Below are 27,973 nucleotides of genomic sequence, written 5' to 3'. Positions count from 1 at the left end.
TTCCCACGCTAAAGATTGGTTCCAGTCAGCTCGGTCACTGATTTCCCATACTAAAGATTGGTTCCAGTCAGCTCGGTCACTGATTTCCCGTACTAAAGATTGGATCCAGTCAGCTCGGTCACTGATTTCCCGTTCTAAAGATTGGTTCCAGTCAGCTCGGTCACTGATTTCCCACGCTAAAGATTGGTTCCAGTCAGCTCGGTCACTGATTTCCCACGCTAAAGATTGGTTCCAGTCAGCTCGGTCACTGATTTCCCCCGCTAAAGATTGGTTCCAGTCAGCTTGGTCACTGATTTCCCGTACTAAAGATTGGATCCAGTCAGCTCGGTCACTGATTTCCCCCGCTAAAGATTCACGCTAAAGATTGGTTCCAGTCAGCTCGGTCACTGATTTCCCACGCTAAAGATTGGTTCCAGTCAGCTCGGTCACTGATTTCCCGTACTAAAGATTGGATCCAGTCAGCTCGGTCACTGATTTCGCCCGCTAAAGATTGGATCCAGTCAGCTCGGTCACTGATTTCTCACGCTAAAGATTGGTTCCAGTCAGCTCGGTCACTGATTTCCCATACTAAAGATTGGATCCAGTCAGCTCGGTCACTGATTTCCCATGCTAAAGATTCGGTCTGGTCAGTTAGGGTCACTGATTTCCCACACTAAAGATGAGATCCAGTCAGCTCTGTCACTGATTTCCCGCCTAAATACTAGATCTGGTCAGTTCAGGTCACTGATTTCTCACGCGAAAGATTCGGTCTGGTCAGTTCAGGTCACTGATTTCTCATGCTAAAAAGGTCTGGGGCGAAATTCTCCTACCCGCCCCTCCACATTTCTGCCCCGACCGGCCGGCGGGATGCTCCGTAACACCGGCCGGTCAATGGGGTTTCCCATTGTGGGGCAGCCCCACGCCGTCGGGAAACCCCCGGGCGCCGGCAAAACGGAGACTCCCGCCGGCGGAGAATGACGCCCCTGGTTTTTGGATATGTTCGGATTTGAGATGCATGGATAAAGTGTTTCTGCTCTATAGAAACCTCCTGCCACCTCACATCATCCAATTGGAGGGATGCGACATAGGTTTCCAAAAATGGTACCTGATTACCAGGGTTGAGTTACGAGGAGAGATTATCCAAATTACACCTGTTTTCACTAGAATTCAGAAGTATTCATGATATTAACAGGGAAAGACAGGATAGATAAAGATAAACAATTTCCGCTGTTGGAGATTCTAAAACTAGGTGGCATAGTTTAAAAATTCGGGCTAGACTGTTCAGGAGAGATGTTTGGAAGAATGTCTTCACTCAAAGGCTGGTAGAGGTTTGGAACTCTCTCCCACAAAGAGCAGTTGAAGCTGGATCAGTTGTTCATTTTAAATCTGAGAGAGATAGGAATTTGTCAAGCAAAGATATTGAGGGATATGGGCCAAAGGCAGCTATATGGAGTTAGGCCACCGATCAGCCATATCTCATTGAATGGCCGGACAGGCTCGAGGGGCTGAGTGGCCTACTCCTGTTCCTATGTTCCAAAATCTATCACTATATCCTTCTCCCTCCTGTACCTTCTCCCTCATGTTCACCTCAATCACTCAAAGACCAGGATTTTAAGCCCCCCCACCGCCTGCTGTTTACGACTTCCAGTTGCGACCATGGAGTGAATGGTCACATTCAGGGCAGCTCCTGCTTAAATCACAGAAAAGAGCTCTTTTTACCCAAAACAGGGTGGAATTTTGATGAAAGGTGGATGTTAGAGGAATAGTTTCCCCCGGGAGTGGTCTATCTGCTGGTTACCAGACCCGACAGAAAACAGTGAGAGATTTGGCTGGAAAGTTGGAACAGTCTTGTGCTGCAGCAACAGCCTCTTTAAACATGGAGGCGGGGGAAGGGCTGTTGCAAGCGGCAAGGCCCCAGATACAGGAGCTGATGGCTTTTATCAAGGCGGAATTCCATCAAACAGAGGAAGGAAATGCGTGAGGATCGCGCAAAGGGCATCGAAGCAGCTGTGGCATCCCTGAAGAATTCTCTGGAACGGGTGGAGAGGTGTTTGGAGGTGCAGGGGTCACAGATTCGGGAGATTGAAGGAGTGATCTCGGATCATAGCGATCATGTGGTGGCTCTGGAGGCGGAGGTGGGGCTCCTGGGGGACCTGTGTAAAACGCTGAGGGCAAAGGTGTAGGAGCAGGAGAAAACCTCGAGAAGACAGAACCTGCAAATAGTGGGTCTGCCTGAAGGAATGGAAGGTGTGAATGCCACGAGGTACGTCTTGAAGATGCTGGCGGGGCTGGTGGCAGAAGGGGTGCTGGATAAGGCGTCTGAAGTGGACCGAGCGCACAGTTCTCTGAGGCAGAAGCCTAGAGCTGGGGAGCCGCCGCGGCCAGTGTTCATGTGACTCCATACATTTGTGGAGAAAGAGATGATTCTGCGATAGGCCAGGGAGAAGCGTAGCTGCGACTGGGAGGGGAAAAACGTCCAACTTTATCAGGATATCGGAGCCACGTGGGCAAAGTGGTGGACAGGTTTCAACAAGGCCAAGGTGGTGCTGTACCGGCGGCAGATCAACTTTGGGGTGCTCTACCCGGCGAAATTCTGGGTGGCGTTTGGAGGCCGGGAGTATAATGTTGAGACCCCAGAAGCGGCCGAAGACTTCATGAAGGAGCATAAACTGGGGGAGAACTGAGCGGACAATGCTTGGGGACCAGGGTGCTGGCACTATGTAATGGTCGGGGCATGTTTGAAGTGGGTCTACGGATTGGGGGATTTTTGTCTGTTTTTGAAGGGGGGGGCTGGGGTTTGCTGTTTAATGTTGAGATTGTAAGGAGTTGTAGTGGTGAAAAGTTTATGTGGGGATGGGGGTGGGGAAGGTCAACAGGTGGCCTTCTTCCTTGCGCTGAGGAGTGGGGGGGGGGGGAGAAGGCCGAGAGGGGTGACCATGGGAGGGGGGAGGTGGGTGGGGGGTGGGGAGGGGAAGGTTGTTGCGATGTGGCGGGGGGGGTTGAGAGATGACATGGTCAGGGGCAGAGAAAGAGGCCACCTGGGATGGGCTCGCTATAGGGGGGAATTAAGGGGGTGGGAGTTAAGTGGGGAAGATGATGGACGGTCGAGGGGTTTGGAGGCATAAGCCTCCGGTAAGGCTGGTAACTTGGAACGTCCAGGGACTGAATGGGTCGGTTAAAAGGTCGCGGGTTTTCACGTACCTCAGGAACTTGAAAGCGGCGGTTGTCTTTCTGCAGGAGGCGCACCTCCATGTGAAGGACCGGGTTAGGTTAAGGAAGGGGTGGGTCGGGCAGGTTTTTCACTCGGGGTTTGATTTGAAATCAAGGGAAGTGGTGATTTTAATGAGCAAAAAAATGGGATTTGTGAATGCGAAGGAGGTGAGGGATCCGTGAGGGATATATGTGATTGTGAGTTGGGTATTGGAAGGGGCACTGGTGGTGTTGGTAAATGTGTACGCCCCAAATTGGGATGATGTGGGTTTTATGAGGGGGTTGCTGGCAACGAATCCGGATTTGGCACGCACCAGTTGATCATGGGAGATTTTCTTTTTTTTAGAAAACATTTTATTGAAGCATTTTTAATTTACACAGTATAACAAATTAACATTCTAAACAGCCTAGCGGCCGGACACACGCAACAATATTGCAATAACATAAAACAACTACCCCCCCGCCCCCCCCACCCCACACCACCACCACCACCTTAACTCCTAACTACCCATATCATGGGAGGAGATTTTAACTGTCCTGGAGCCGAGGGTGGATAGATCGAGCCCCAGGTCGATGGGTAGGGTACGAATGGCAAGGGAGCTGGGGGGGGTTTATGGAGAGGACGGGTATGGTGGACCCATGGCGTTAACAGAACCCAGGGGGAAGGGAGTATTCCTTCTTTTCACACATCCATAAGGTGTATTCGAGGATTGACAATTTGTAATGAGTCGGGAGATTCTGGTTGGGGTGGAGGGGGCAGAGTATGTGGGGATAGTTATCTCGGACCATGCGCCCCACTGGCTGGAGATTCAGTTTAGATCGGGACGAGAGTAGCGGTCGGGGTGGAGGTTTGACTCGGGGTTGTTGGCGGATGGACGTTTTTGTGATAAGGTGCGGACAGCGATTAAGGAGTATGTGGAGTTGAATCAGAAAGGGGAAAATGCCTGTGGCCATTTTCTGGGAAGCACTGAAGGCAGTGGTCTGAGAGGAAATTATTTTCATTATGGCTGGTGCGGATAAGGAAAGTAGGGCAGAACATGACCCTCTAGTGAGTGAGATAGTGGAGGTGGACAAGGAATATTCGAGGTTGCCCACCATGGGAGGGATTGGCGAGGAGGAAAAAGTTACAGGGGCAGTTTGACAGGCTGACAATGGGGAGGGCAGTAGGGCAGCTGCGTAGGGCAAGAGGGGTGCAATATGAGAATGGGGAGAAGGCGAGCCGCATGCTCGCGCACTAGCTGCAGAGGCAAGCCACGTCCAGGGAAATATTGAAGATATGGACTGGGACTGGGAGTGTGGTGTCGGAGCCAGGGAAGATAAACAAGGCATTTAGGGAGTACTATCAGGCACTTTACGAGGCGGGCCCAGGGGGGAGAGGAGGGGGACATGGGGTGGTTTCTGGACGAGCTGGAATTTCCCTAGGTGGACGAAGCAAAGAGGCAGGCGTTGGAGGAGCCCCTGGGGCTGAGGGAGGTGCTGGATAGTATCAGGGATATGAAGTCGGGGAAGGCCCCTGGACCGGATGGGTCCCCGGCGGAATTTAATGAGGAATTTGCGGCGGACCTGGCACCACATCTGTTGGGGGCATTTAATGATGCACTGGAGAAGGGGGAGTTGACGGAGACGATGACGCAGGCAGTAATCATGCTAATCCCCAAAAAAGGGAAGCATCCGTTGGAATGTGAGTCGTATAGATCCATATCACTATTGAACACGGATGTGAAAGTATTGGCTAAGTTGTTGGCTGGGAGGATGGAGGATTGTGTCCCAGGGGTGGTTGCAGAAGATCAAACAGGCTTTGTGAAGGGCAGGCAGCTCGCGAGTAATATAAGACGGCTGTTGAATGTGGTGATGAATCCGTGGGGGATCTGGTACCGGAGATGGTGGTGTCTATGGACGCGGAGAAGGCATTTGATCGGGTGGAGTGGCGGTACTTGTTCGAAGTTTTGGGAAGATTTGGGTTTGGGCCGAGATTTGTGGCATGGGTGCATGCCACAGTTGCTGTATGTGGCAGAATGATATGAGCTCACGAAGATTGGACTTAACACAGGTGTACAAGGCAGGGGTGCCCACTGTCACTGTTGCTGTTTGCGCTGGCCACAGAGACATTGCCGATGGCTCTCAGGGGGTCGGCGGAGTGGCAGTGGATTATGAGAGGACAGACGGAGCATCAGGTGTCGCTCTATGCCGATGACCTCTTGCTGTATGTTTTAGATCTGTTGGAGAGTATGGGAAGGATTATGGGCCTGCTGGGAGGCTTGGAGGGTTCTCGGGATACAAACTGAATGTAAGGAAAAGCAAGGTAATCCCGGTGAATCAGCTGGGACAGTTGGCTAGTTTAGGGGGGTGCCATTTACGGTTGCGAGGGATAGGTTTAGGTACTTGGGGATTCAGGTAGCGAGGGACTGGACAGGGCTCCATAAGCGGAACTTAACGAAGCTGGTGGAGGAGGCCAGGGAGGAACGTAGGAGGTGGGATACACTGCACTTAATGCTGGCAGGAAGGATCCAAGTGGTGAAACTAAATATTCTGCCGAGGTTCTTGTTTACCTTTCAGACTCGCCCAATCATTATACCAAAGGCCTTTTTTCAGAAAGTGGACACGATCATCTCGGATTTTGTATGGGAAGGTGCCGAGGGTAGGGAGGACCCTGCTACAGAGGAAGAGGCAGCAGGGGGGGTTGGCATTGCCAAACTTGCTTCATTATTATTGGGCGGCGAATGTGGACAAGGTGTGGCGATGGTGGAAAGGAGAAGGGGTAGAGTGGGTTAGGATGGAGGAGAAATCTTGTAAGGGGTCTAGTTTGAGGGCTATGGTGACGGCAGCTCCAAGTAGGTATTCAGGGAGCCCAGTGGTCCAGTCCACGGTGAAGTTATGGAATTAGCTGAGGAGGCATTTTAGGGTGGAAGGGATGTCGGTGCTAACGCCGCTGTGCGAGAATCATGGGTTTGAGCCGGGGGGATGGATAGTGTATACAGGAAGTGGAGGGAAGTGGGGCTGGTCAAGCTGAGGAATTTGTATTTGGAGGAAGGGTTCACCAGTCTGGAGGAGCTAAGGGAGAGGATGGAGCTGCCGAGGTGGAGTGAGTTCAGGTATCTACAGGTTAGGGACTTTGCACAAAAGGTCTGGAGTGGGTTCCCTAGGTTGTCGGGATCCACCCTGCTGGAGCGACTGCTGCTTCCGGATGTGGAAGGGGAGGGAAGAATTGGGGATATATACAAGTGGTTGGGGGAGCAGGGAGATGAGCGGGTGGCGAAGATCAAGGAGAAATGGGAAGCAGAGTTGGGAAGGGAGATCAATTGGGGAGTATGGAGTGAGGCACTGTGGAGGGTAAACGGGACCTCCTCCTGTGCAAGGATGAGCCTGATACAGTTTAAGGTGGTGCACAGGGTGCATATGATTCGGGCGAGAATGAGTGGGTTCTTTCAGGGGGTAGCAGATGAGTGTGAGAGGTGTGGACGGGGGCCAGCGAATCACGCGCACAAGTTTTGGGGTTGCGAAAAATTGGGAAGATTCTGGGCGGGAGTGTTCACGGTCTGAGCCAGGATAGTGGAGGAGGAGGTGGATGATATTTGGTGGTGATATTTGGGGTTTCAGAGAAGCTGGAGCTCATGGAGAGGAGGAAGGCCGATGTCGTGGCTTTCACCTCTCTGATTGCACGGTGCCGAATTTTGCTGGAGTGGCGGTCGGCATCGGCATGGTTGGGTGACCTGTACGACTTCCTGCAGTTGGAGAAGATAAAGTATGAGTTATGGGGAGTTTGAGAAAAGGTGGGGGATGTTTGTCACCGTGTTTGAGGAGCTGTTCGTCGCTGGGGGGTGGATGCTGGTGGGAGGGGGGGTGAAAAAGGGGAAAAATCTGTACAGACTATAATTGATTGTTGGGAAGTATGTTTCCCGGGGTGTTTATTGGCTGCAACCTGCATTGATACATGTTTGCAATAAAATACATTTCAAAAAAAAGAAATTACCGTTTACTATGAGGAGACCGTATTATCCCATTGGGCGGCAGGGCAGTACATTCCTGGCCCAAGTTGAACACTCGCTGTGTGAAGAATTTTCTCCTGAGCACATCGTTGGATTTAATAGTGACTGTCTTACATTTTTATGGCCATTAATTTTGGTCTCATTCCCCCGCCCCCCCCCACCCAGGGGTAGGATCATCTTTTCTGCATCATTACATCGCTTCCTCATTTCAAGACCTCTATCAGGTTATGTATCAGCCCCCTCTTCCCTACAGTAAATTCACGAAGTACATGCTCAAGAAGCAGGACGCCAGCACACCCGACCACAGAGCTACAACAGCCGGAGCGGCGTTCAGGAAATGTTTATCATATATGTGCTCGATAATGGTGGTCACAGCAGCCATGGTCTCCTCACAGGTAGCCTGGATCTGATTCTCCGGGAGGATGAAATGATAGGTCCCGTTGTCTCGGAGCTCAAACGTGTAGGAAAAGTCAATCTGGAGATCACCTGCCCAGTCCTGGGAAGAGCCAGACAAATAATCTGAAAGGGGGAACATTTCCATGGTTAGTTGACTTGATGCACTATTCTCTTGCTGTTAAACACCAATTTATGTTTATATAGCTCCTCTGAGGTAAAACAACTTTACAAAGGTACATCCTCCTTTTGAGCAACCCCTGCCTTCATTGGCAGCTGTACCTTCAGCTGCCTCGGCCTTAAGCTCTAGAATTCCTCCCTCCAACACTCTACATCTCCCTACAACTCTCTTTTCTCCTTTATGGTAGCTGTTTTCGATTAAAAAAAATATATTTTCATTGCTTTTGCATTTATTGATAACAGCATTGCACGGGATATCACACAACAATAAAGGGAAATCTACAAAAGAATGCGCTAAAGAAAAAAGAAACAGGTAGGCATACAAAAGTAACATACATTCAGATGCGGAGCCCTAACTTTGGACCCCCAGTGATCGGTTAGCACAACTGTATTGTATTAGTTATAGACATGTTGCCTCCTGGTATTAAAACATACCAGGGGCGTGTTTGATGCCAACCAGGCGTACCTTGGTATTGTAGTTGTGGTCGCGCCCGTGGGTTTCCTTGCCCCTTATCCCCGCTGGTTCCTCTGCCCTGCTTACCCCATGTTCTGATTGGTTTCTCTCCCCTCCCCTCCTCGTATCTCCCTCCTATCCTCCACGCCTCCTTTCTCCCCCCCCCCCCACTTTCTTTTCTCCTTCCGTAATCCATTTTGATCTCTCCCCCCTGGCCCTCCCCCTGCCAGTCACAAACAGGTCTTGGAACAGGCTGGTGAATAGCTTCTACGTGTTGTGGAAGCCTTCCTCCGATCCTCGAATGATGTATTTTATCTTTTCTAATTCTGCAGCCTTGGGTGGCACTGCTGATTTCCAGCCGAGCAGGAGTCTCCGCCGGGCGATAGGGAGGCAAAGGCTAGGGCGGCTGCCCCTTTCCCTGTGTGGTAGTCACCATTGTCATGATATTCATATAAACATATCATGGTGCAAACACACACACACACTGATGGACAGATCAATGGACCAATCAACACACACGCAACATCACAGCCAATCACCAGTGAGAGCACACGCACTATAAAACGGGGAACACCACAGTTCCCGCTCATTCCAGCAGGAGATAGCTGAGAGCACAGAGCTCACAGCATGCCACTCAGACATACACCATGTGCTGAGTGCCTCTCTAAGATAGTGCAAGGGCTGGGTCCTCAGGTTAACTGGGAAAGTACGAACCACAGCCAGAAGTATACAGTAGATGTTATCAAGAATAATAAAACAGAGTTGTGCCATCTACAACCGTGTTGGTTCGTTTGTATAGCGGAACGCCCAACACGACAACCACTAACTGTATTAGATGTAGGACGGTAAGACTCCTGTACTAGAGGTACATGGGTAAATCCCTGCCTGCTGGCTCCGCCCAGTAGGCGGTGTATAAATGTGCGTGCTCACCGGTGCTGCAGCCATTCTGGGAGCAGCTACAGGAGGCCACACATCTTTGCTCAATAAAGCCTCGATTATTCACTACTCTTGTCTTTGTAGTAATTGATAGTGCATCACCCTGTAAAGAGTTCTGGCTGTTCTGATGCCCCGAAGACCGCCACTACTGCGTATGGCTCCCAGTATGGGTATGTGTCCTCATCCCTGACACCTTGGACATGGCATCGTAAAAGGTGGTCCAGTACCCAACAGGTCTGGGACAGGAACAGAACATAGCCTCCCGAGCACCGTTCACATTTGTCCACCTCTAGGAAGAACCGTTGTGTTCTGGTCAAGTGCGTGCTGCGCACTACCTATAGCTGCGTTAGGCTCAGCCCTGCGCCTGAGGAGGTGGAGTTCGCCCTATGCAATGCTTCGATCTCTATGTCTAGCTCTTCCTCCCACTTCTCCCATATCTCGTCCAGTGGCGCCCATATCTCCTCTAGGAGTCATCCATACATGTCAGCACAGTTACAGTCCCCAAGGTACTGGCGCAGCTCATCGCTCATGAATGAGGATCCCTGGTCGCTGTGGACGTAGGCGGGGAAGCGGAACAGAGCGAAGATGGTGTTGAGGGCTTTGATGACGGTGGCAGATATCATGTCGGGGCATGGGATGGCAAAGGGGAATCGGGAATATTCATCGACCACACTGAGAAAGTACGTGTTGCAGCCGGTGGAGGGGAGGGGCCCTTTGAAGTCCACACTGAGGCGTTCAAAGGAGCAGGAGGCCTTCACCAGGCACGCACGGTCTGGCCATTAGAAGTGCGGTTTACACTCCGCGCAGACCTGGCAGTCTCTGGTGATCGCCATGACTTCCTCGATGGAGTAGGGCACGTTGCGGGCCCCTGGGTGACAGAGGTTGTCGTGCAGGGTCCGGAGTCTGTCCACTTGTGCGCTGGCACATGTACCTCGGGATAGGGCATCGGGGGGCTCGTTGAGCTTACCGGGGCGATACAAAATCACGTAATTGTAGGTGGAGAGCTCGATCCTCCACATCAAGATTTTATCGTTTTTGATCTTGCCCCGCTGAGTGTTATTAAACATGAAGGCAACCGACCATTGGTCGGTGAGGAGAGTGAATCTCCTGCCGGCCAGGTAATGCCTCCAATGCCGCACAGCTTCAAAGATGGCTTGTGCCTCTTTTTCGACGGAGCAGTGCCGAATTTCAGAGGCATGGAGGGTGCGGGAAAAGAATGCCACGGGCCTGCCTGCCTGGTTGAGGGTGGCGGCCAGAGCGACGTTTGATGCATCGCTCTCGACTTGGAAGGGGAGCGTCTCGTCGACCGCGTGCATCGCGGCCTTGGCAATGTCGGCCTTGATACGGTTATAGGCCTGGTGAGCCTCAGCCATCAGAGGAAACACAGTGGATTGAATGAGTGGGCGGGCCTTGTCCGCATAGTTTGGGGCCCACTGGGCGTAATACGAAAAGAACCCCGGGCAACGTTTGAGGGCCTTGGAGCAGTGGGGGAGGGGGAGTTCCATGAGGGGGCGCATGCGATCGGGGTCAGGCCCCAGAACTCCGTTCTGGACCACATAGCCGAGGATGGATAAGCGGTTCGTGCTGAACACCCACTTCTCCTTGGTATACGTAAGGTTGAGGAGAGTGGCGGTGTGGAGAAATTTGGCACGGTTGGCGTCATGGTCCTGCTGATCATGGCCGCAGATGGTGATATTGTCCAGGTACGGGAAAGTGGCCCGCAGCCCGTACCAGTCAACAATTCGGTCCATCTCCCGTTGGAAGACCGAGACCCCCATTGGTGACGCTGAAGGGAACCCTGAAAAAGTGGTAAAGGCGGCCATCTGCCTCGAACGCAGTGTATTGGCGGTCCGCCTTGCGGATGGGGAGCTGGTGGTAGGCAGATTTCAGGTCTATTGTCGAGATGACCCGGTACTGTGCAATCTGATTGACCATATCAGATATGCGAGGGAGGGGGTACGCGTCGAGCTGCGTGTACCGATTGATGGTCTGACTGTAGTCAACGACCATCCTGTTTTTCTCCCCAGTTTTCTCCCACTACCATTTGGGCTCTCCAGGGGATGATGGCCTTCCCGAAGCAGCCGCTGGACTTCAGACCTGATGAAGGTCCTGTCCTGGGCGCTGTACTGTCTGCTCCTGGTGGCGACGGGTTTGCAATCTGGGGTGAGGTTCGCAAACAGAGAAGGTGGGTCGACCTTAAGGGTCGCGAGGCCGCACACAGTAAGGTGTGGTAGGGGCCCGCCAAATTTCAGAGTTAGGCTCTGGAGGTTGCACTGGAAGTCCAGGCCGAGTAGCAAGGCAGCGCAGAGGTTGGGGAGGGCGTAGAGGCGGAAACCGCTGAACTCCACGTTCTGGACAGTGAGAGTGGAGATGCAGTACCCCCGGATCGCCACAGAGTGGGACCCGGAAGCCAGGGAGTTTCTCTGGTTAGCGGGGTGGACCGCAAGGGAGCAGCGCCTTACCGTATCGGGGTGAATGAAGCTCTCAGTGCTCCCGGAGTCCAGCAGGCAGGATATCTCGTGCCCGTTGACCTTCACTTTAGTTGAAGCAGTCGCGAGGTTGTGTGGTCGAGACTGGTCACTCGTGACCGAGGCAAGACGCGGCTGGTCGTTGGCGGTTGCAGGCGATGAGTGGCCGGATGAGGTGCCCGACGGGCATGGGTCCTGAATCGGGTAAGATGGTGGCGCCCACTGGCTGCACATGTCGTGGGGAAAGCAAGATGGCGGCGCCCGTTGGTCCTGGGAGGAACAAGATGGCGGCGCACACGGGCCGCATGTGTTGCAAGTCGAGCAAGATGGCGGCATCCACTGGCCGCACGTGGTCCTAGGAGGGGAAGATGCCGGTGCCCACCGGCTGCACGTGGGGGGTGCCGGGATAATAGCGGCGATTGAGCGGGCCTGGCACACTGCAGCAAAATGTCCCTTCTTGCCACAGGCCTTGCAGAGGGCGCTCTGCGCCGGGCAGCGCTGTCGGGGGTGTTTTGACTGCCCACAGAAGTAGCATTTGGGGCCCCCTGGGGTTGGTTGGCTGTCGCGTGGCACAGGCGTGGGATTGTCTGAGGGCGGTCGCTGATGGGGTCCACGATGGGGCGGCCGCCTGCGGAGTTACACGATGCACAGGGGGGGTGGGCCGCGCGGTCGGGGGCATAGACCTGAATGTTGCGTGATGCGACCGAAAGTGAAAGCGCTAGTTTTCTGGTCGCCGCGAGGTCGAGCGTGGCCCCCTCTAAGAGGCGCTGGCGGATGTAGTCAGACCCTGTGCCCGTAACAAATGCGTCTCTCATTAGCAAATTAAAGTGTTAATTATAACAATATTAGGCGGGAACTGAAGAAACTAGATTGGGGGAGGATGTTTGAGGGTAAATCAACATCTGACATGTGGGAGGCTTTCAAATGTCAGTTGGAAGGAATTCCACGACCAGAAGGATGTGGAGGCTTTAGAGAGGGTGCAGAAGAGATTTACCAGGATGTTGCCTGGTATGAAGGGCATTAGCTATGAGGAGCGGTTTAATAAACCCGGTTTGTTCTCAATGGAACGACGGAGGTTAAGGGGCGACCTGATAGAGGTCTGCAAATTTATGAGGGGCATAGACAGAGTGGATAGACAGAGGCTTTTCCCCAGGGTAGAGGGGTCAATTACTAGGGGGCATAGGTTTAAGGTGCGAGGGGCAAGATTTAGAGGAAATGTACGAGGCAAGTTTTTTACACAGCGGGTAGTGGGTGCCTGGAACTCGCTACCGGAGGATGTGGTGGAAGCAGGGACGATAGTGACATTTAAGGGGCATCTTGACAAATACATGAATAGGATGGGAACAGAGGGATACGGATCCAGGAAGTGTGGAAGATTTTAGTTTAGACGGGCAGCATGGTCGGCACTGGCTTGGAGGGCCGAAGGGCCTGTTCCTGTGCTGTACATTTCTTTGTTCTTGTTCCGTGGCCGAAATGGCCTGACAGTCACAGTCTCCAACTAGGGGGGAGCAGGGCGCACCAGAAATCTTCCACTGACTCTCCGGGAAGTTTGATGGCGCGTGGAGAGGAGGTGCCTGGCGTAGAGTGTGTTAGTCCGCTGAGCGTAGTTTTCCTTCAGTAGCGCCATGGCCTCTGCGTAGGTCGGCGCGTCCTGGACAAGTGGAAAGACGTTGGAGCTCAGCCGTGCGTAAAGGATCTGGAGCTTCTGTGCTTCTGGAATTTCCTCTGGCGCAGACCCGATGTACGTTTCAAAACAGGCTAGCCAATGTTCAACGTCCTTTTTGGCGTTGTCTGCGTGCGGATGCAGCTGCAGGCGATCCGGCTTCATGCGGAGGTCCATCTTCTGAAAAACTCAGTGTAATAAATTGATGCACGATCAATGACACAAAGACGAGAGTGGGATGTAATCAAGGCTATATTACACTGAGATGTGTGGCCTCCTACAGCAGCTGACGAAATGGCTGACGTACTGGGAGCACACATAATTATACTCCACCTACTGGGCGGAACCAGCAGGCAGGGATCTACCCCCATACCTGTAGTACAGGGGCCTTACCGTAATGCACCTATATCAACATCCTATATATACAATAGATACATCAGTGGTGACTACCACAGTCCCCTACCGTCAGTACCTCTTCATGCTGACTAAACCTTTTGAAGGAGGCATCTATTGTCGCTGGGAAAAATTTATAGCTCTTGCAGATTTGGGCCATGGTGGACATTGCAACCAGACTAAAGTGGTGCCTGAGTTGATTCCACGTCCTCAGCGTGGCCACTACCACTGGGCTTCTTGAGGACCTGGCTGAAGGTAATGGGAGTGGGGCCGTGGCCAGTGCTCAGAGGGATGCTGTCCCCTGTTCTTACCCATTCCACCTCCAGTTCTGTGACCCATCCCCATACTCTTTCGGTAGCTGCCCAGTGGTAGAATCGGAGGTTAGGAAGGGCCATGCCCCCCATATTCCTCCTTCTCTGTAATACGCTTTTGTACTCAGCAGTCCCTCTTTACCTCCTCCACCAGGCTCGACACATTCCATTTGTGGATCCGTGCCCAGTCGTGGGCTATTTGGATCCCCAGGTATTGGAATTTGGTTTGGGCCAGCTTGAACGGTCATTTCCCCAGCTCTGATTTCCCCTCTCGCGGGCTAACAGGGAGGGTTTTGCTCTTACTCAGGCTACGTTTGTAACCTGAGAAGACTGCGAACTCCCTGAGGAGTTCCATTATTCCTCGCATGCTGGCTAGGGGATTCAAGATGTAGAGGAGCAGGTCATCCACATCGAGTGAGACTCCATGTCCCTGTCATCCCTCTATATGCCTCTCCACCCCTTCACTGATCTGAACACGATGGCCAAAGGCTCAATTGCCAGGGTTAATGGCAGGGGGGATAATGAGCATCCCTGCTCATGCCTCTGTGCAGCCGGAAGTATTCAGAGCTGGTGGTGTTTGGCATGGCAGCGCTTTGCTGTTGTTTCATCCATGAGGTGAACCCTGGCCCCAACCCAAATTATTCCAGTATCTCCATTCAACTCCGTCGAAGGCCTTCTCTGCGTCTAGGGAGATGATCACTTCTGGTGTCTCCTCCCCGGGTCAGGTCATGATAATGTTCAGCAGACGCCTGATGTTCACCATTAGTTGCCTGCCCTTGACGAAGCTCATCTGATCCACCCTGACTATCTCTGGCGCACAACTCTCCAGTCGCCTTGCCAGGGCCTTTGCTGGGATTTTGGAGTCAGTGTTTAGGAGTGAGATGGGTCTGCATGACCCGCACTCCATCGGGTCTTTGTCCTTTTCGGGAATCAACGATATCGAGGTCTGTGCCAGTGTGGGCAGCAGGGTCCCTCTCGACAGTGAGTCATTGAACATCTCCCGGAGGTACGGGGCCAGAGCTGCCGCACATTCTTTATAGAATTCCACCGGGAACTGGCCTGGACCCAGTGCCTCGCCGACTGTATGGAGGTAATGCTCTCCATGGCGGACGCCTTTGCCTTTGCCTCCCTGATAGCCGTTCACAGAATCCTGCTCGGCTGGCGGTCAGCAGCACCACCCAAATCTGCAGACTGGCTGTCCGACCTCTCAGAATCTCTCCCAAATGGACAAAATGAAATTCGCCATCTGAGGGTCGGAAGATGGCTTCCTCAAAACATGGGAACCATTCACCCAACTGTTTGTGGCCAAAAGACAAATAAACAAGTAGCCAAAAGCCTGGAGAAAGTAGCCAAGACATGATAGAAGAGAGGGAAGGGAGGGAGGACTGGGGAGGGAGGGGTGGCAGAGCAAGGGGGAGTAGCCAAACACAGCAGAAAAGAAAGGGGAGTATCAGAGAAGAAGTGGACGGGAGGGAGGGGAGGAGGGGTGGGGACAGGGAGGGAGGAAGGACGAGGGAAGGAGATCAACAGAGGGGAGCCAGAAAGGGAGAAAAGAGGAGGGAACACAAACTAGGGGGAGAGCACAGGAAACGACAACAACAAGCACATTAAGGCGAAAGAGAGAAAGAAAGAACAGCAAGAAGAAACGACAGATGGCCAAAGCTGAGGCAAATAGCAAAGGGGCAGAAGCAAAAAAGAAAACCGACCAAGAGATGCAAGTAAGATCAGGGGCACCTCCCAGATGCTCCTTCCACCGGTTTTCATTTGCTTGTTTTGTGTATTAAAAAAGAGAAGTGGGGGGAGAAGCCTCCCCCCCCCCCCCCCCACCCCTCACTGGCATGTGTAAAGACATTTTTCTTGCTTCTTTGTATATATACATCCTCTTTTTTCCCCCTCGTTTTTAGTTTTTAGTCTTTTTTATTTCTTTTTGGTTTCTCGGTGTGTACATTTTTAAGTACACCATGTATAAAACCCAATAATAAATTTTGTTTTAAAAGTGTGGCAGAGCGGGAACTGCCCCGAGTTTACCGGCGCCCAGCCCATCAAGGCCGGCAACATTATTCAATGTTAATTGGTCCAGTTAACGAGCCCCCATGGGCTTCTCATCCCAAACGAAGGCTCACCTGCCGATTCGCCGGCACCGCGCTCACCAAACCACTGTTAACGAAGTCGCACAGCACTTGCTCAGCCAACCCCAGTCAGCTTGCAACAATGGCACCCAGGAGACCAGCCCCAAGATTCGGGGATGCAGATCTGGGAAGGCTCCTAGAAGCCGTGGAGGCCAGGAGAGATGTCCTGTTCCCCCGAGGGTCCCGGAGGGTCAGTCACATGGCAGCCAGTGCTGCCTGGATTACGATGGAGGTGGCTGTGAGAGCCGGGAGAGTGACCAGGAGGACTGGCCTCCAGTGTCAGAAAAAGGTCAACGACCTACACTGGGAGGCACGAGTGAGTAGACATCATGCACCCCCCCATGATCATTCCACCCTCTCGTGAGCATGCACCTCTCCCCCAACTCTCCATGCGACCCCTGACCCTCCCTCCACCCCCTTCTCCCTTTAACCGCCCCCCCCCCCATCTTTTCCTTCACACCCCTCTCTCACCACTGTGAGCCATGTTTGCGTCTAATGATGCTCTCTCTGTGTCTCCTCAGGAAGAGCTCTCCCACAATCACCTTGAGAGGGCCTAGCCTGGCGGTAGGGTGCTGGACTTAAGACTCCTCACCTCCTTTGAGGAACGGGACCCTGGAGGTGACTGGGGTGACTGAGGACAGAGCGGTCACCAATGCGGAGACTCGCGGAGCCACCTGGCTCCACCCGGAAGACCTGTCAAACATGAGTTATTATTGCCGGACTGACTGACCCATCCCTCCCACTGACCACATGTCCATTCTCCCGCAGGTCCTTCAGCCGTCGGCACCAGGTCATCCCGTGTGGCCCCCTTCCAGCCTACCACGTGACCACCGCAGAAGGGAGCTCCGAGGTCGCCACAATCGACGTGTTACAAGTGTCATCCCCACCCTCCGCCAGTGCAGATACACGCACCTCGGTGGGAAATGTTAGTGGTCAGGCCTCTGGGACACAATCTGGTGAGCACCACACTGCTGATGATGCATATCAGGTGGAGGCAGGAACCCCCAGACGACACAGCAGTCGGAGGTCTTCTGGTTCCCAGGACACACCTGGGTCCAAGCTTGATGGCCTATGGATCTGGTTGGGATCTCAACTCCACTTTACCATCCCAAATCCCTGATGGCATTTTCCAGGAAAACTTGCAGGACCCCATGAACCTCCTCGTAGATCAGGCCAGAGATGCGCTTGACGTCCTCACGTCACGCCAATCAGTGAATGGCTGGTTTAGTGATACCCTGATGTTATCGCATTTTGAACCCGCACTTTAATATTTGGTCTGCATTGGCCTCCTAATCTTTGTTGGTGTATTCAATTTCCTCATTGTGGAATTTGATGGTTTGGACTCATTTCAATCTGTGGTTTTCCTTCAAGAAGGGACCACTATTGTTCTCCTCAGTGGCATTCACCATTGTAATGTAACACAGCTCCTTCCTTTGTAATATTAAAAAGAAGCACTGACTTCGGAGAAGTTAATGTTGGGAGGGTCTCTAATCTGAGCTGGTCAAATTGAGACTGCACAGGAATGAAGAGACAGGTCAATAGCACAAACAGTGAAACCTACAGAGGATCCACGAAGAAGGCCCCACTTTAAACTTGGTCCCATGCTTCCGCTCCAAGGCATCGGCCGCTTTCTTTCCGACTCTCATCTGCAAAATAACCGGATAGTATTGCTCAAACAAGCAGAAAAGAACGCTGGAATGCAAGAACAAGCTGTGCGTAGCACTGAGCTGACTGTGCATACATTTATTCTTTCATGGCATGTGTCAATGCCTGCTTTAGTTGTTCATCCCTAATTGCCCTTGAACTGAGTGTTTCGCTGGTCCATTTCAGAGGGCGGTTAAGAGTCAACCACTTTGCTGTGGGTCTGGAGTCACATGTCGGCCAGACCGGGTAAGGGCGGCAGATTTCCTTCCCGAAGGGGACATTAATGAACCAGATGGGTTTGTATAACAATCAATGACAGTTATCACGGTCACCGTTACTGAGACTAGCTTTCGATTCCAGATTTTTAAAAATTAATTGAATTTACATAAATGGTGGGGTTTTAACCCATGTCCAAAGTATCAGACTGAGTATCCGGATTGCTAGTCCAGTGACATCACCACTATGCCATCAGCTTCGCCCCGAGGGGAGAGCTATTTATGACAATAATGAAATGATGAAACCTTTTAACCACAGCTTTTAGCTGCACAGGTCTCCTGTTTTTGGATATAAACCATAATGTAGACAATTCCTCTCCTACAGAAGGCCCATAGGGAGGCCCCATGATTAGTTGAATTAAGCCAATCATGATATAAAAGGATCTTTGTAGAGATGGTCCTGCTCTGTGAGTGGGGTACAAAAGTAAGTTCTGAGCAAGGCAGCGCAAATTCAGACGGGAGTCGGGAATTGCCTCTGCCAGTCAGGTTATTGGTGAGGGGGGTGGATTTGAAAGTGGTCAGAAATGGGAGAATCTGGGACTTAGGGGCATCCAAAATTGCCTCGTGGGACCCTGCGCTCAATCCTGCCCTCCCTGGCTCACAAAGAACCCCATTGAAACCGTCAGTGAAAACCCACTTGCCTGGGTCCTCTTTACCCCATGACCCAACGGATTGGGCCCTTAAGCCGTGACCGGAGCCTGGTTTGTATATTTAAAGGGATGTCCCCACCAGCTCAGGTGAGTGGCCTCACTGTACCTGCAATTTGAAATCACACATTAGGGCTGAAATTATGAGATGGATGTGTTGCCCCTCATTTCATTTTGCCTGCTACCCCTCCACCCCCACCCACTACCCAACCGCTTGTCTATCGCCTGATCCCTGATTGTCTTCGAACTGAGTGGCTTGTTCAGCCATTTCAGAGCCACATGTAGGCCAGGCCGGGTAAGGGTGGCAGATTTCCTTCCCTAAAGGGACATTCGTGAACCCAGATGTGTTTTTACAACAATCGATGATAGTTTCATGGTCACTGTGAATGAGACCTGTTTTCAATTCCAGAAAGCAGACGATGGCATCTCACCATTTCCTCGTGGTTGTTGGCTGTTTTGTTTGTGTACCCGTAAGGAGTGAGAATCATCTGCCCATAGGAGTGAATGGTCAGGTAGCATAAAATATCAGGCAGACTCTTACGGATAAGACCAGCAACGGCAATGGTCTCCGGCTCAGACTCTGGTGCTGAACCGCAGTGGATTTCTGAACAGCAGTCTCTCGAAGCCCCAATACCTGTAACAACAAATGAAACACACGGTTTCAAAGCAAAGCAACAACAAATAGATGCATCAATCCGTCCATTCCTCCAATTGTGGCCGCTTGTGTATACATCATCTTCATCGCGATCCATTTTCGTTAAGCTGCCTGGGTCCTACACTCTGGAATTTTCTCCATAAACATCTCCATCTCCCTTTCCATCTTGACTACACCCCATAAAAAATGCCTCTCTGAGCAAACTTTTAGTTATCTGCTCTGATATTTCCTGATGTATCAAATGTCGTTTGGCAATCATTCCTGTGAAGCATTTAGGGATATTTTACAGGACTAAAGATGCTTTAAGAATGCAGGTTGTTGTTGTATGATTCTTCGCCGCAGATATAAAGGATTGTTGCTTATATTTCAACAACTGCACAGGGCTATGCTGGGAGGTCCGTCGATTCCAATCTGACATCAATCGGCCTTTGAAAATCCTGCCCTTCCAGCAGTGATAGGCGACCTGCGACCCCGGAGCCACATGTGGCCCATCTGAGCTCTGAGTGTGACCCACGAGACATTTTGTTGACTGTTGCCCATTCGCAGGGTCGCCACCTTCCGCTGGTTTCCATTTGTGTCATTTTTGTTCCTACCGGTGTGACTGAAGTGAGATGCACATAAAGCCAGGGCGAGTGAAATGAGGTGCGTGCTGATTGTTCACAACACTGACTGTGAGAGCCATGCATCCCATTAAGTATAAATATTTCTGGTTGGAAGGTGCACCTTCCCCAAGCTGCCAGAGATCGAAAGGGCACACAGGTCGCTCCAGCCAAAGCCTAAGGCCGGGGAGGTGCCAAGGACGATAATCGCCAAGCTGCACAGGTACCAGGACCGGGAGAGGATCCTGCGCTGGGCTCGGCAGACCAAAGCAAGCAGTTGGGAAGGACACAGAATAAGGAAGTATCAGAACATTGGGGCGAACCTGGAAAAGCCCAGGACCGAGTTCAACCACGCGAAGTCAGCCTTGTATGAGAACAGTATAAAATTTGGCTTGTTATTCCCAACCAGGCGCTGGTTATTTCAGAATAAAGAACATTACTTCACCACCCGGCAGAGGTGGACAAGTTCGTGCTTGTGAACGTCCTGGACAAAAGGCAACCAAGGCAACAGTGAAGAAGACACAGCGAGGAAAAGTAATGAGGACAATTTTGCGCGCACTGTCTCGCAGGAGAATTAGCTCATAGGAAGTAAGGAGTGAGGACAGCAGGGTGCAGAAGAGGGTAAGGGGGAGACAGAGATGACAGCCCACCAGGATTATCACCTGGAAGTTAAGGGGACCTAACGGCCAGTGAAGAGATCCAGAGTCTTCAATCACCTGCAAAGTATGAAAGCCGACACAGTCTTCTTCAAACAGAAGCACCTGAGCGAGAAAGACCGATTGCATGTAAGGAACGGCTGGATGGGACAGACCTACCATTCCTGCTATGGGACAAGGGCAAGGGGGTAGCTATTTTGATAAGCAAGAGGACAGTGTTTATGGCGATAAAGATGGTCATGGACCAAGGGGGACGGTACGTCATGCTCAGCGGTGTCCAAGACAGGGCACCGGTATTCCTGGTTAACGTGAATGCGCCCAACTGGAATGGCACGGAATTTGTAAAGAAGACCATGCCGGAAATCGCCTACACAGACACACCGACTGATTATGTGGGGGGACTTTAACTGTGTACAGGACCCACTGACGGACAGATCAAACCCCAGAATGAGTAAAACGACAGCCATGTCTAGGAAACTAGGAACGTTTATGGAGCAGATGGGGACAGTGGGTCCATGGCCGTTCCTGCACCCAGGTGAGAAGGAATTTTCATTCTTACCAGTACACAAGATATACACTCGTATTGACTTCTATGTGGTGGGGATATTGGTGCCTCCAGAAATAGTCAGAGCAGAAAAATCTGCGATCATAAACTCAGACCACGCTCCATATTACATGGATGTAAGATTGGAGACACAGGCCATTCCCAACACCCCGCAAGGAGATTGGACACGGCCCACTTGGTCGACAAGGTCTTTTGCCAGAAAATATCACAGGCCATAGGCGAGTACGTTACTAACAACCAGAATGGGTAAGTCTCACCTTCCACGTTCTGGGAGGCACTGTAGGCTGTGATTAGGTGAGAAATTATAGCCTACAAGGCTCGGAGAAACAGGGAAGAGAGGTGGGCTGAGCAATAACTGATCAACTCCATCCTGGAGGTGAAGACAGGACAGGAGGACCAGAAGACATAGGAGTAGAATTAGGCCACTCGGCCCATCGAGCCTCCTCCGCCATTCAATCATGTCTGATATTTTTCTCATCCCCATTCTTCTGGCTTCACTCCATAACCCCTGATCCTCTTATTAATCAAGAACCTATCTATCTCTGTCTTAAAGACACTCAGTGATTTGGCCTCCACAGCCTTCTGTGGCAAAGCGTTCCACAGATTCACCAACCTCTGGCTGAGTCCTCCTCATCCCTGTTTTAAAGGATCGTCCCTTTGGTCTGAGATTGTGTCTTCTGGATCTAGTTTTTCCTACCAGTGGAACATCCTCTATACAGTCCTGTACGTTTCGATAAGATCTCCCCTCACTCTTCTAAACTCAAACGAGTACAGGCCCAGACTCCTCAACCGTTCCTCATACGACAAGTTCTTCATTCCAGGGATCATTCTTATGAACCTCCTGTGGACCCTTTCCAAGGCCAGCACATCCTTCCTTAGATACGGGGCCTTAAACTGCTCACAATACTCCAAATGGGTCTGACCAGAGCCTTATACACCCTCAGAAGTACATCCCTGGTCTTGTATTAGAACATAGAACATAGAACACAGAATGATACAGCGCAGTACAGGCCGTTCGGCCCACGATGTTGCACTGAAACAAAAGCCATCTAACCTACACTATGCCATTATCATCCATATGTTTATCCAATAAACTTTTAAATGCCCTCAATGTTGGCGAGTTCACTACTGTAGCAGGTAGGGCATTCCACGGCCTCACTACTCTTTGCGTAAAGAACCTACCTCTGACCTCTGTCCTATATCTATTACCCCTCAGTTTAAAGCTATGTCCCCTCGTGCCAGCCATTTCCATCCGCGGGAGAAGGCTCTCACTGTCCACCCTATCTAACCCCCTGATCATTTTGTATGCCTCTATTAAGTCTCCTCTTAACCTTCTTCTCTCCAACGAAAACAACCTCAAGTCCATCAGCCTTTCCTCATAAGATTTTCCCTCCATACCAGGCAACATCCTGGTAAATCTCCTCTGCACCCGCTCCAAAGCTTCCACGTCCTTCCTATAATGCGGTGACCAGAACTGTACGCAATACTCCAAATGCGGCCGTACCAGAGTTCTGTACAGCTGCAACATGACCTCCTGACTCCGGAACTCAATCCCTCTACCAATAAAGGCCAACACTCCATAGGCCTTCTTCACAACCCTATCAACCTGGGTGGCAACTTTCAGGGATCTATGTACATGGACACCTAGATCCCTCTGCTCATCCACACTTCCAAGAACTTTACCATTAGCCAAATATTCCACATTCCTGTTATTCCTTCCAAAGTGTATCACCTCACACTTCTCTACATTAAACTCCATTTGCCACCTCTCAGCCCAGCTCTGCAGCTTATCTATATCCCTCTGTAACCTGCTACATCCTTCCACACTATCGACAACACCACCGACTTTAGTATCGTCTGCAAATTTACTCACCCACACTTCTGCGCCTTCCTCTAGGTCATTGATAAAAATGACAAACAGCAACGGCCCCAGAACAGATCCTTGTGGTATTCCACTTGTAACTGAACTCCATTCTGAACATTTCCCATCAACCACCACCCTCTGTCTTCTTTCAGCTAGCCAATTTCTGGTCCACATCTCTAAATCACCCTCAATCCCCAGCCTCCGTATTTTCTGTAATAGCCTACCGTGGGAAACCTTATCAAACGCTTTGCTGAAATCCATGTACACCACATCAACTGCTCTACCCTCGTCTACCTGTTCAGTCACCTTCTCAAAGAACTCGATAAGGTTTGTGAGGCATGACCTACCCTTCACAAAGCCATGCTGACTATCCCTGATCATATTATTCCTATCTAGATGATTATAAATCTTGTCTCTTATAATCCCCTCCAAGACTTTACCCACTACAGACGTGAGGCTCACCGGTCTATAGTTGCCGGGGTTGTCTCTGCTCCCCTTTTTGAACAAAGGGACCACATTTGCTATCCTCCAGTCCTCTGGCACTATTCCTGTAGCCAATGATGACATAAAAATCAAAGCCAAAGGTCCAGCAATCTCTTCCCTGGCCTCCCAGAGAATCCTAGGATAAATCCCATCAGGACCCGGGGACTTATCTATTTTCAGCCTGTCCAGAATTGCCAACACCTCTTCCCTACGTACCTCAATGCCATCTATTCTATTAGCCTGGGTCTCAGCATTCTCCTCCACAGCATTATCTTTTTCCTGAGTGAATACTGACGAAAAATATTCATTTAGTATCTCGCCTATCTCTTCAGACTCCACAAACAACTTCCCATCCCTGTCCTTGACTGGTCCTACTCTTTCCCTAGTCATTCGCTTATTCCTGACATACCCATAGAAAGCTTTTGGGTTTTCCTTGATCCTACCTGCCAAATACTTCTCATGTCCCCTCCTTGCTCGTCTTAGCTCTCTCTTTAGATCCTTCCTCGCTACCTTGTAACTATCCATCGCCCCAACTGAAACTTCACACCTCATCTTCACATAGGCCTCCTTCTTCCTCTTAACAAGAGATTCCACTTCTTTGGTAAACCACGGTTCCCTCGCTCGACGCCTTCCTCCCTGCCTGACTGGTACATACTTATCAAGAACACGCAGTAGCTGATCCTTGAACAAGCTCCACTTATCCAGTGTGCCCAACACTTGCAGCCTACTTCTCCACCTTATCCCCCCAAGCCACGTCTAATGGCATCATAATTGCCCTTCTCCCAGCTATAACTCTTGCCATGCGGTGTATACTTATCCCTTTCCATCATTAACGTAAAAGTCACCGAATTGTGGTCACTGTCCCCAAAGTGCTCTCCTACCTCCAAATCCAACACCTGGCCTGGTACATTACCCAAAACCAAATCCAACGTGGCCTCGCCTCTTGTTGGCCTGTCAACATATTGTGTCAGGAAACCCTCCTGCACACACTGTACAAAAAACGACCCATCTAATGTACTCGAACTATATCTTTTCCAGTCAATATTTGGAAAGTTAAAGTCTCCCATAATAACTACCCTGTTACTTTCGCTCTTATCCAGGATCATCCTCGCCATCCTTTCCTCTACATCCCTAGAACTATTTGGAGGCCTATAGAAGACTCCCAACAGTGTGACCTCTCCTTTCATGTTTCTAACCTCAGCCCATACTACCTCGGAAGATGAGTCCCCATCTCGCATCCTCTCCGCCACCGTAATACTGCTCTTGACTAGCAGCGCCACACCTCCCTCGCCCTCTAGCCCTCACGACATGAATGCAAACATTGCATTTGCCTTCCTAACTGTCGACAGAACCTACACGTTAAGCGATTTTTCACAGTGCTCAGCAAAGGTTTATACCAACAAAAAGGAAGGACGGTAGAAAGGGGGAAAATCGACCGGGGATATCTAAGGAAATAAGGGAGAGTATCAAATTGAAGGAAAAAGCATTCAAAGTAGCAAAGATGAGTGGGAGACCTGAGGACTGGGAAATCTTTAGGAGGCAACAGAAAGCTACTAAAAAAGCTATAAAGAAGAGTAAGATAGATTATGAGAGTAAACTTGCTCAGAATATAAAAACAGATAGTAAAAGCTTCTACAAATATATAAAACAAAAAAGAGTGGCTAAGGTAAATATTGGTCCTTTAGAGGATGAGAAGGGAGATTTAATAATGGGAGATGAGGAAATGGCTGAGGAACTGAACAAGTTTTCTGGGTCGGTCTTCACAGTGGAAGACACAAATAACATGCCAGTGACTGATGGAAATGAGGCTATGACAGGTGAGGACCTTGAGAGGATTGTTATCACCAAGGAGGTAGTGATGGGCAAGATAATGGGGCTAAAGGTAGACAAGTCCCCTGGACCTGATGGAATGCATCCCAGAGTGCTAAAAGAGATGGCTAGGGAAATTGCAAATGCTCTCGTGATAATTTACCAAAATTCACTAGACTCTGGGGTGGTCCCGGCCGATTGGAAATTAGCAAACGTGACACCACTGTTTAAAAAAGGAGGTAGGCAGAAAGCAGGTAATTATAGGCCAGTGAGCTTAACTTCGGTAGTAGGGAAGATGCTGGAATCTATCATCAAGGAAGAAATAGCGAGGCATCTGGATGGAAAATGTCCTATTGGGCAGACACAGCATGGGTTCATAAAGGGCAGGTCGTGCCGAACTAATTTAGTGGAATTTTTTGAGGACATTACCAGTGCGGTAGATAACGGGGAGCCAATGGATGTGGTATATCTGGATTTCCAGAAAGCCTTTGACAAGGTGCCACACAAAAGGTTGCTGCATAAGATAAAGATGCATGGCATTAAGGGAAAAGTAGTAGCATGGATAGAGGATTGGTTAATTAATAGAAAGCAAAGAGTGGGGATTAATGGGTGTTTCTCTGGTTGGCAATCAGTAGCTAGTGGTGTCCCTCAGGGATCAGTGTCGGGCCCACAACTGTTCACAATTTACATAGATGATTTGGAGTTGGGGACCAAGGGAAATGTGTCCAAGTTTGCAGACGACACTAAGATAAGTGGTAAAGCAAAACGTGCAGAGGATACTGGAAGTCTGCAAAGAACAAAGAACAAAGAAATGTACAGCACAGGAACAGGCCCTTCGGCCCTCGAAGCCCGTGCCGACCATGCTGCCCGACTAAACTACAATCTTCTACACTTCCTGGGTCCGTATCCCTCTATTCCCATCCTATTCATGTATTTGTCAAGATGCCCCTTAAATGTCACTATCGTCCCTGCTTCCACCACCTCCTCCGGTAGCGAGTTTCAGGCACCCACTACCCTCTGTGTAAAAAACTTGCCTCGTTCATCTACTCTAAACCTTGCCCCTCTCACCTTAAACCTATGCCCCCTAGTAATTGACCCCTCTACCCCGGGGGAAAGCCTCTGACTATCCACTCTGTCTATGCCCCTCATAATTTTGTAGACCTCTATCAGGTCGCCCCTCAACCTCCTTCGTTCCAGTGAGAACAAACCGACTTTATTCAACCGCTCCTCATAGCTAATGTCCTCCATACCAGGCAACATTCTGGTAAATCTCTTCTGCACCCTCTCTAAAGCCTCCACATCCTTCTTATACTCAATGCCCTGGCCAATGAAGGCAAGCATGCCGTATGCCTTCTTGACTACCTCCTCCACCTGTGATGCCCCTTTCAGTGACCTGTGGACCTGTACTCCTAGATCTATCTGACTTTCAATACTCTTGAGGGTTCTACCATTCACTGTATATTCCCTACCTGCATTAGACCTTCCAAAATGCATTACCTCACATTTGTCCGGATTAAACTCCATCTGCCATCTCTCCGCCCAAGTCTCCAAACAATCTAAATCCTGCTGTATCCTCTGACAGTCCTCATCGCTATCCGTAATTCCACCAATCTTTGTGTCGTCTGGAAACTTACTAATCAGACCAGTTACATTTTCCTCCAAATCATTTATATATACTACAAACAGCAAAGGCCCCAGCACTGATCCCTGTGGAACACCACTGGTCACAGCCCTCCAATTAGAAAAGCATCCTTCCATTGCTACTCTCTGCCTTCTATGACCTAGCCAGTTCTGTATCCACCTTGCCAGCTCACCCCTGATCCCGTGTGACTTCACTTTTTGTGCCAGTCTACCATGAGGGACCTTATCAAAGGCCTTACTGAAGTCCAGAGAGACAACATCCACTGCCCTACCTGCATCAATCATCTTTGTGACCTCCTCGAAAAACTCTATCAAGTTAGTGAGACACGACCTCCCCTTCACAAAACTATGCTGCCTCTCACTAATACGTCCATTTGCTTCCAAATGGGAGTAGATCCTGTCTCGAAGAATTCTCTCCAGTAATTTCCCTACCACTGAAGTAAGGCTCACCGGCCTGTAGTTCCCTGGATTATCCTTGCTACCCTTCTTAAACAGAGGAACAACATTGGCTATTCTCCAGTATTCCGGGACATCACCTGAAGACAGTGAGGATCCAAAGATTTCTGTCAAGGCCTCAGCAATTTCCTCTCCAGCCTCCTTCAGTATTCTGGCGTAGATCCCATCAGGCCCTGGGGACTTATCTACCTTAATATTTTTTAAGACGCCCAACACCTCGTCTTTTTGGATCTCAATGTGACCCAGGCTATCTACACACCCTTCTCCAGACTCAACATTTACCAATTATTTCTCTTTGATGAATACTGATGCAAAGTATTCATTTAGTACCTCGCCCATTTCCTCTGGCTCCACACATAGATTACCTTGCCTATCCTTCAGTGGGCCAACCCTTTCCCTGGCTACCCTCTTGCTTTTTATGTACGTGTAAAAAGCCTTGGGATTTTCCTTAACCCTATTTGCCAATGACTTTTCGTGACCCCTTCTAGCCCTCCTGACTCCTTGCTTAAGTGCAGAGGGATTTGGATAGGCTAAGTGAATGGGCTAGGGTCTGGCAGATGGAATACAATGTTGACAA

The 27,973-nt window shown here is 50.5% G+C and overlaps 1 protein-coding gene across 1 annotated transcript in view; it reads right to left on the bottom strand.

Annotated features, from left to right (window-relative positions):
- Positions 1-7,062: 7,062 nt before the first annotated feature.
- LOC140394986 (carboxypeptidase O-like) overlaps positions 7,063-27,973 on the bottom strand; it is a 56,301-nt gene continuing 35,390 nt past the window's right edge. The window contains exons 9-11 of the mRNA XM_072482258.1: positions 19,100-19,302; positions 17,664-17,748; positions 7,063-7,694 (exon numbers count right to left, since the gene is read on the bottom strand). Of these exons, the coding sequence (XP_072338359.1) occupies positions 7,423-7,694; positions 17,664-17,748; positions 19,100-19,302 (560 nt within the window). The 3' untranslated portion in view covers positions 7,063-7,422. The remainder of the gene's footprint in view (positions 7,695-17,663; positions 17,749-19,099; positions 19,303-27,973) is intronic.

Source organism: Scyliorhinus torazame, chromosome 2 (genome assembly GCF_047496885.1).
Source record: "Scyliorhinus torazame isolate Kashiwa2021f chromosome 2, sScyTor2.1, whole genome shotgun sequence".
NCBI classification, from domain to species: Eukaryota; Metazoa; Chordata; class Chondrichthyes; order Carcharhiniformes; family Scyliorhinidae; genus Scyliorhinus; species Scyliorhinus torazame.
This window is presented reverse-complemented; position numbering and strand designations above follow the sequence as displayed.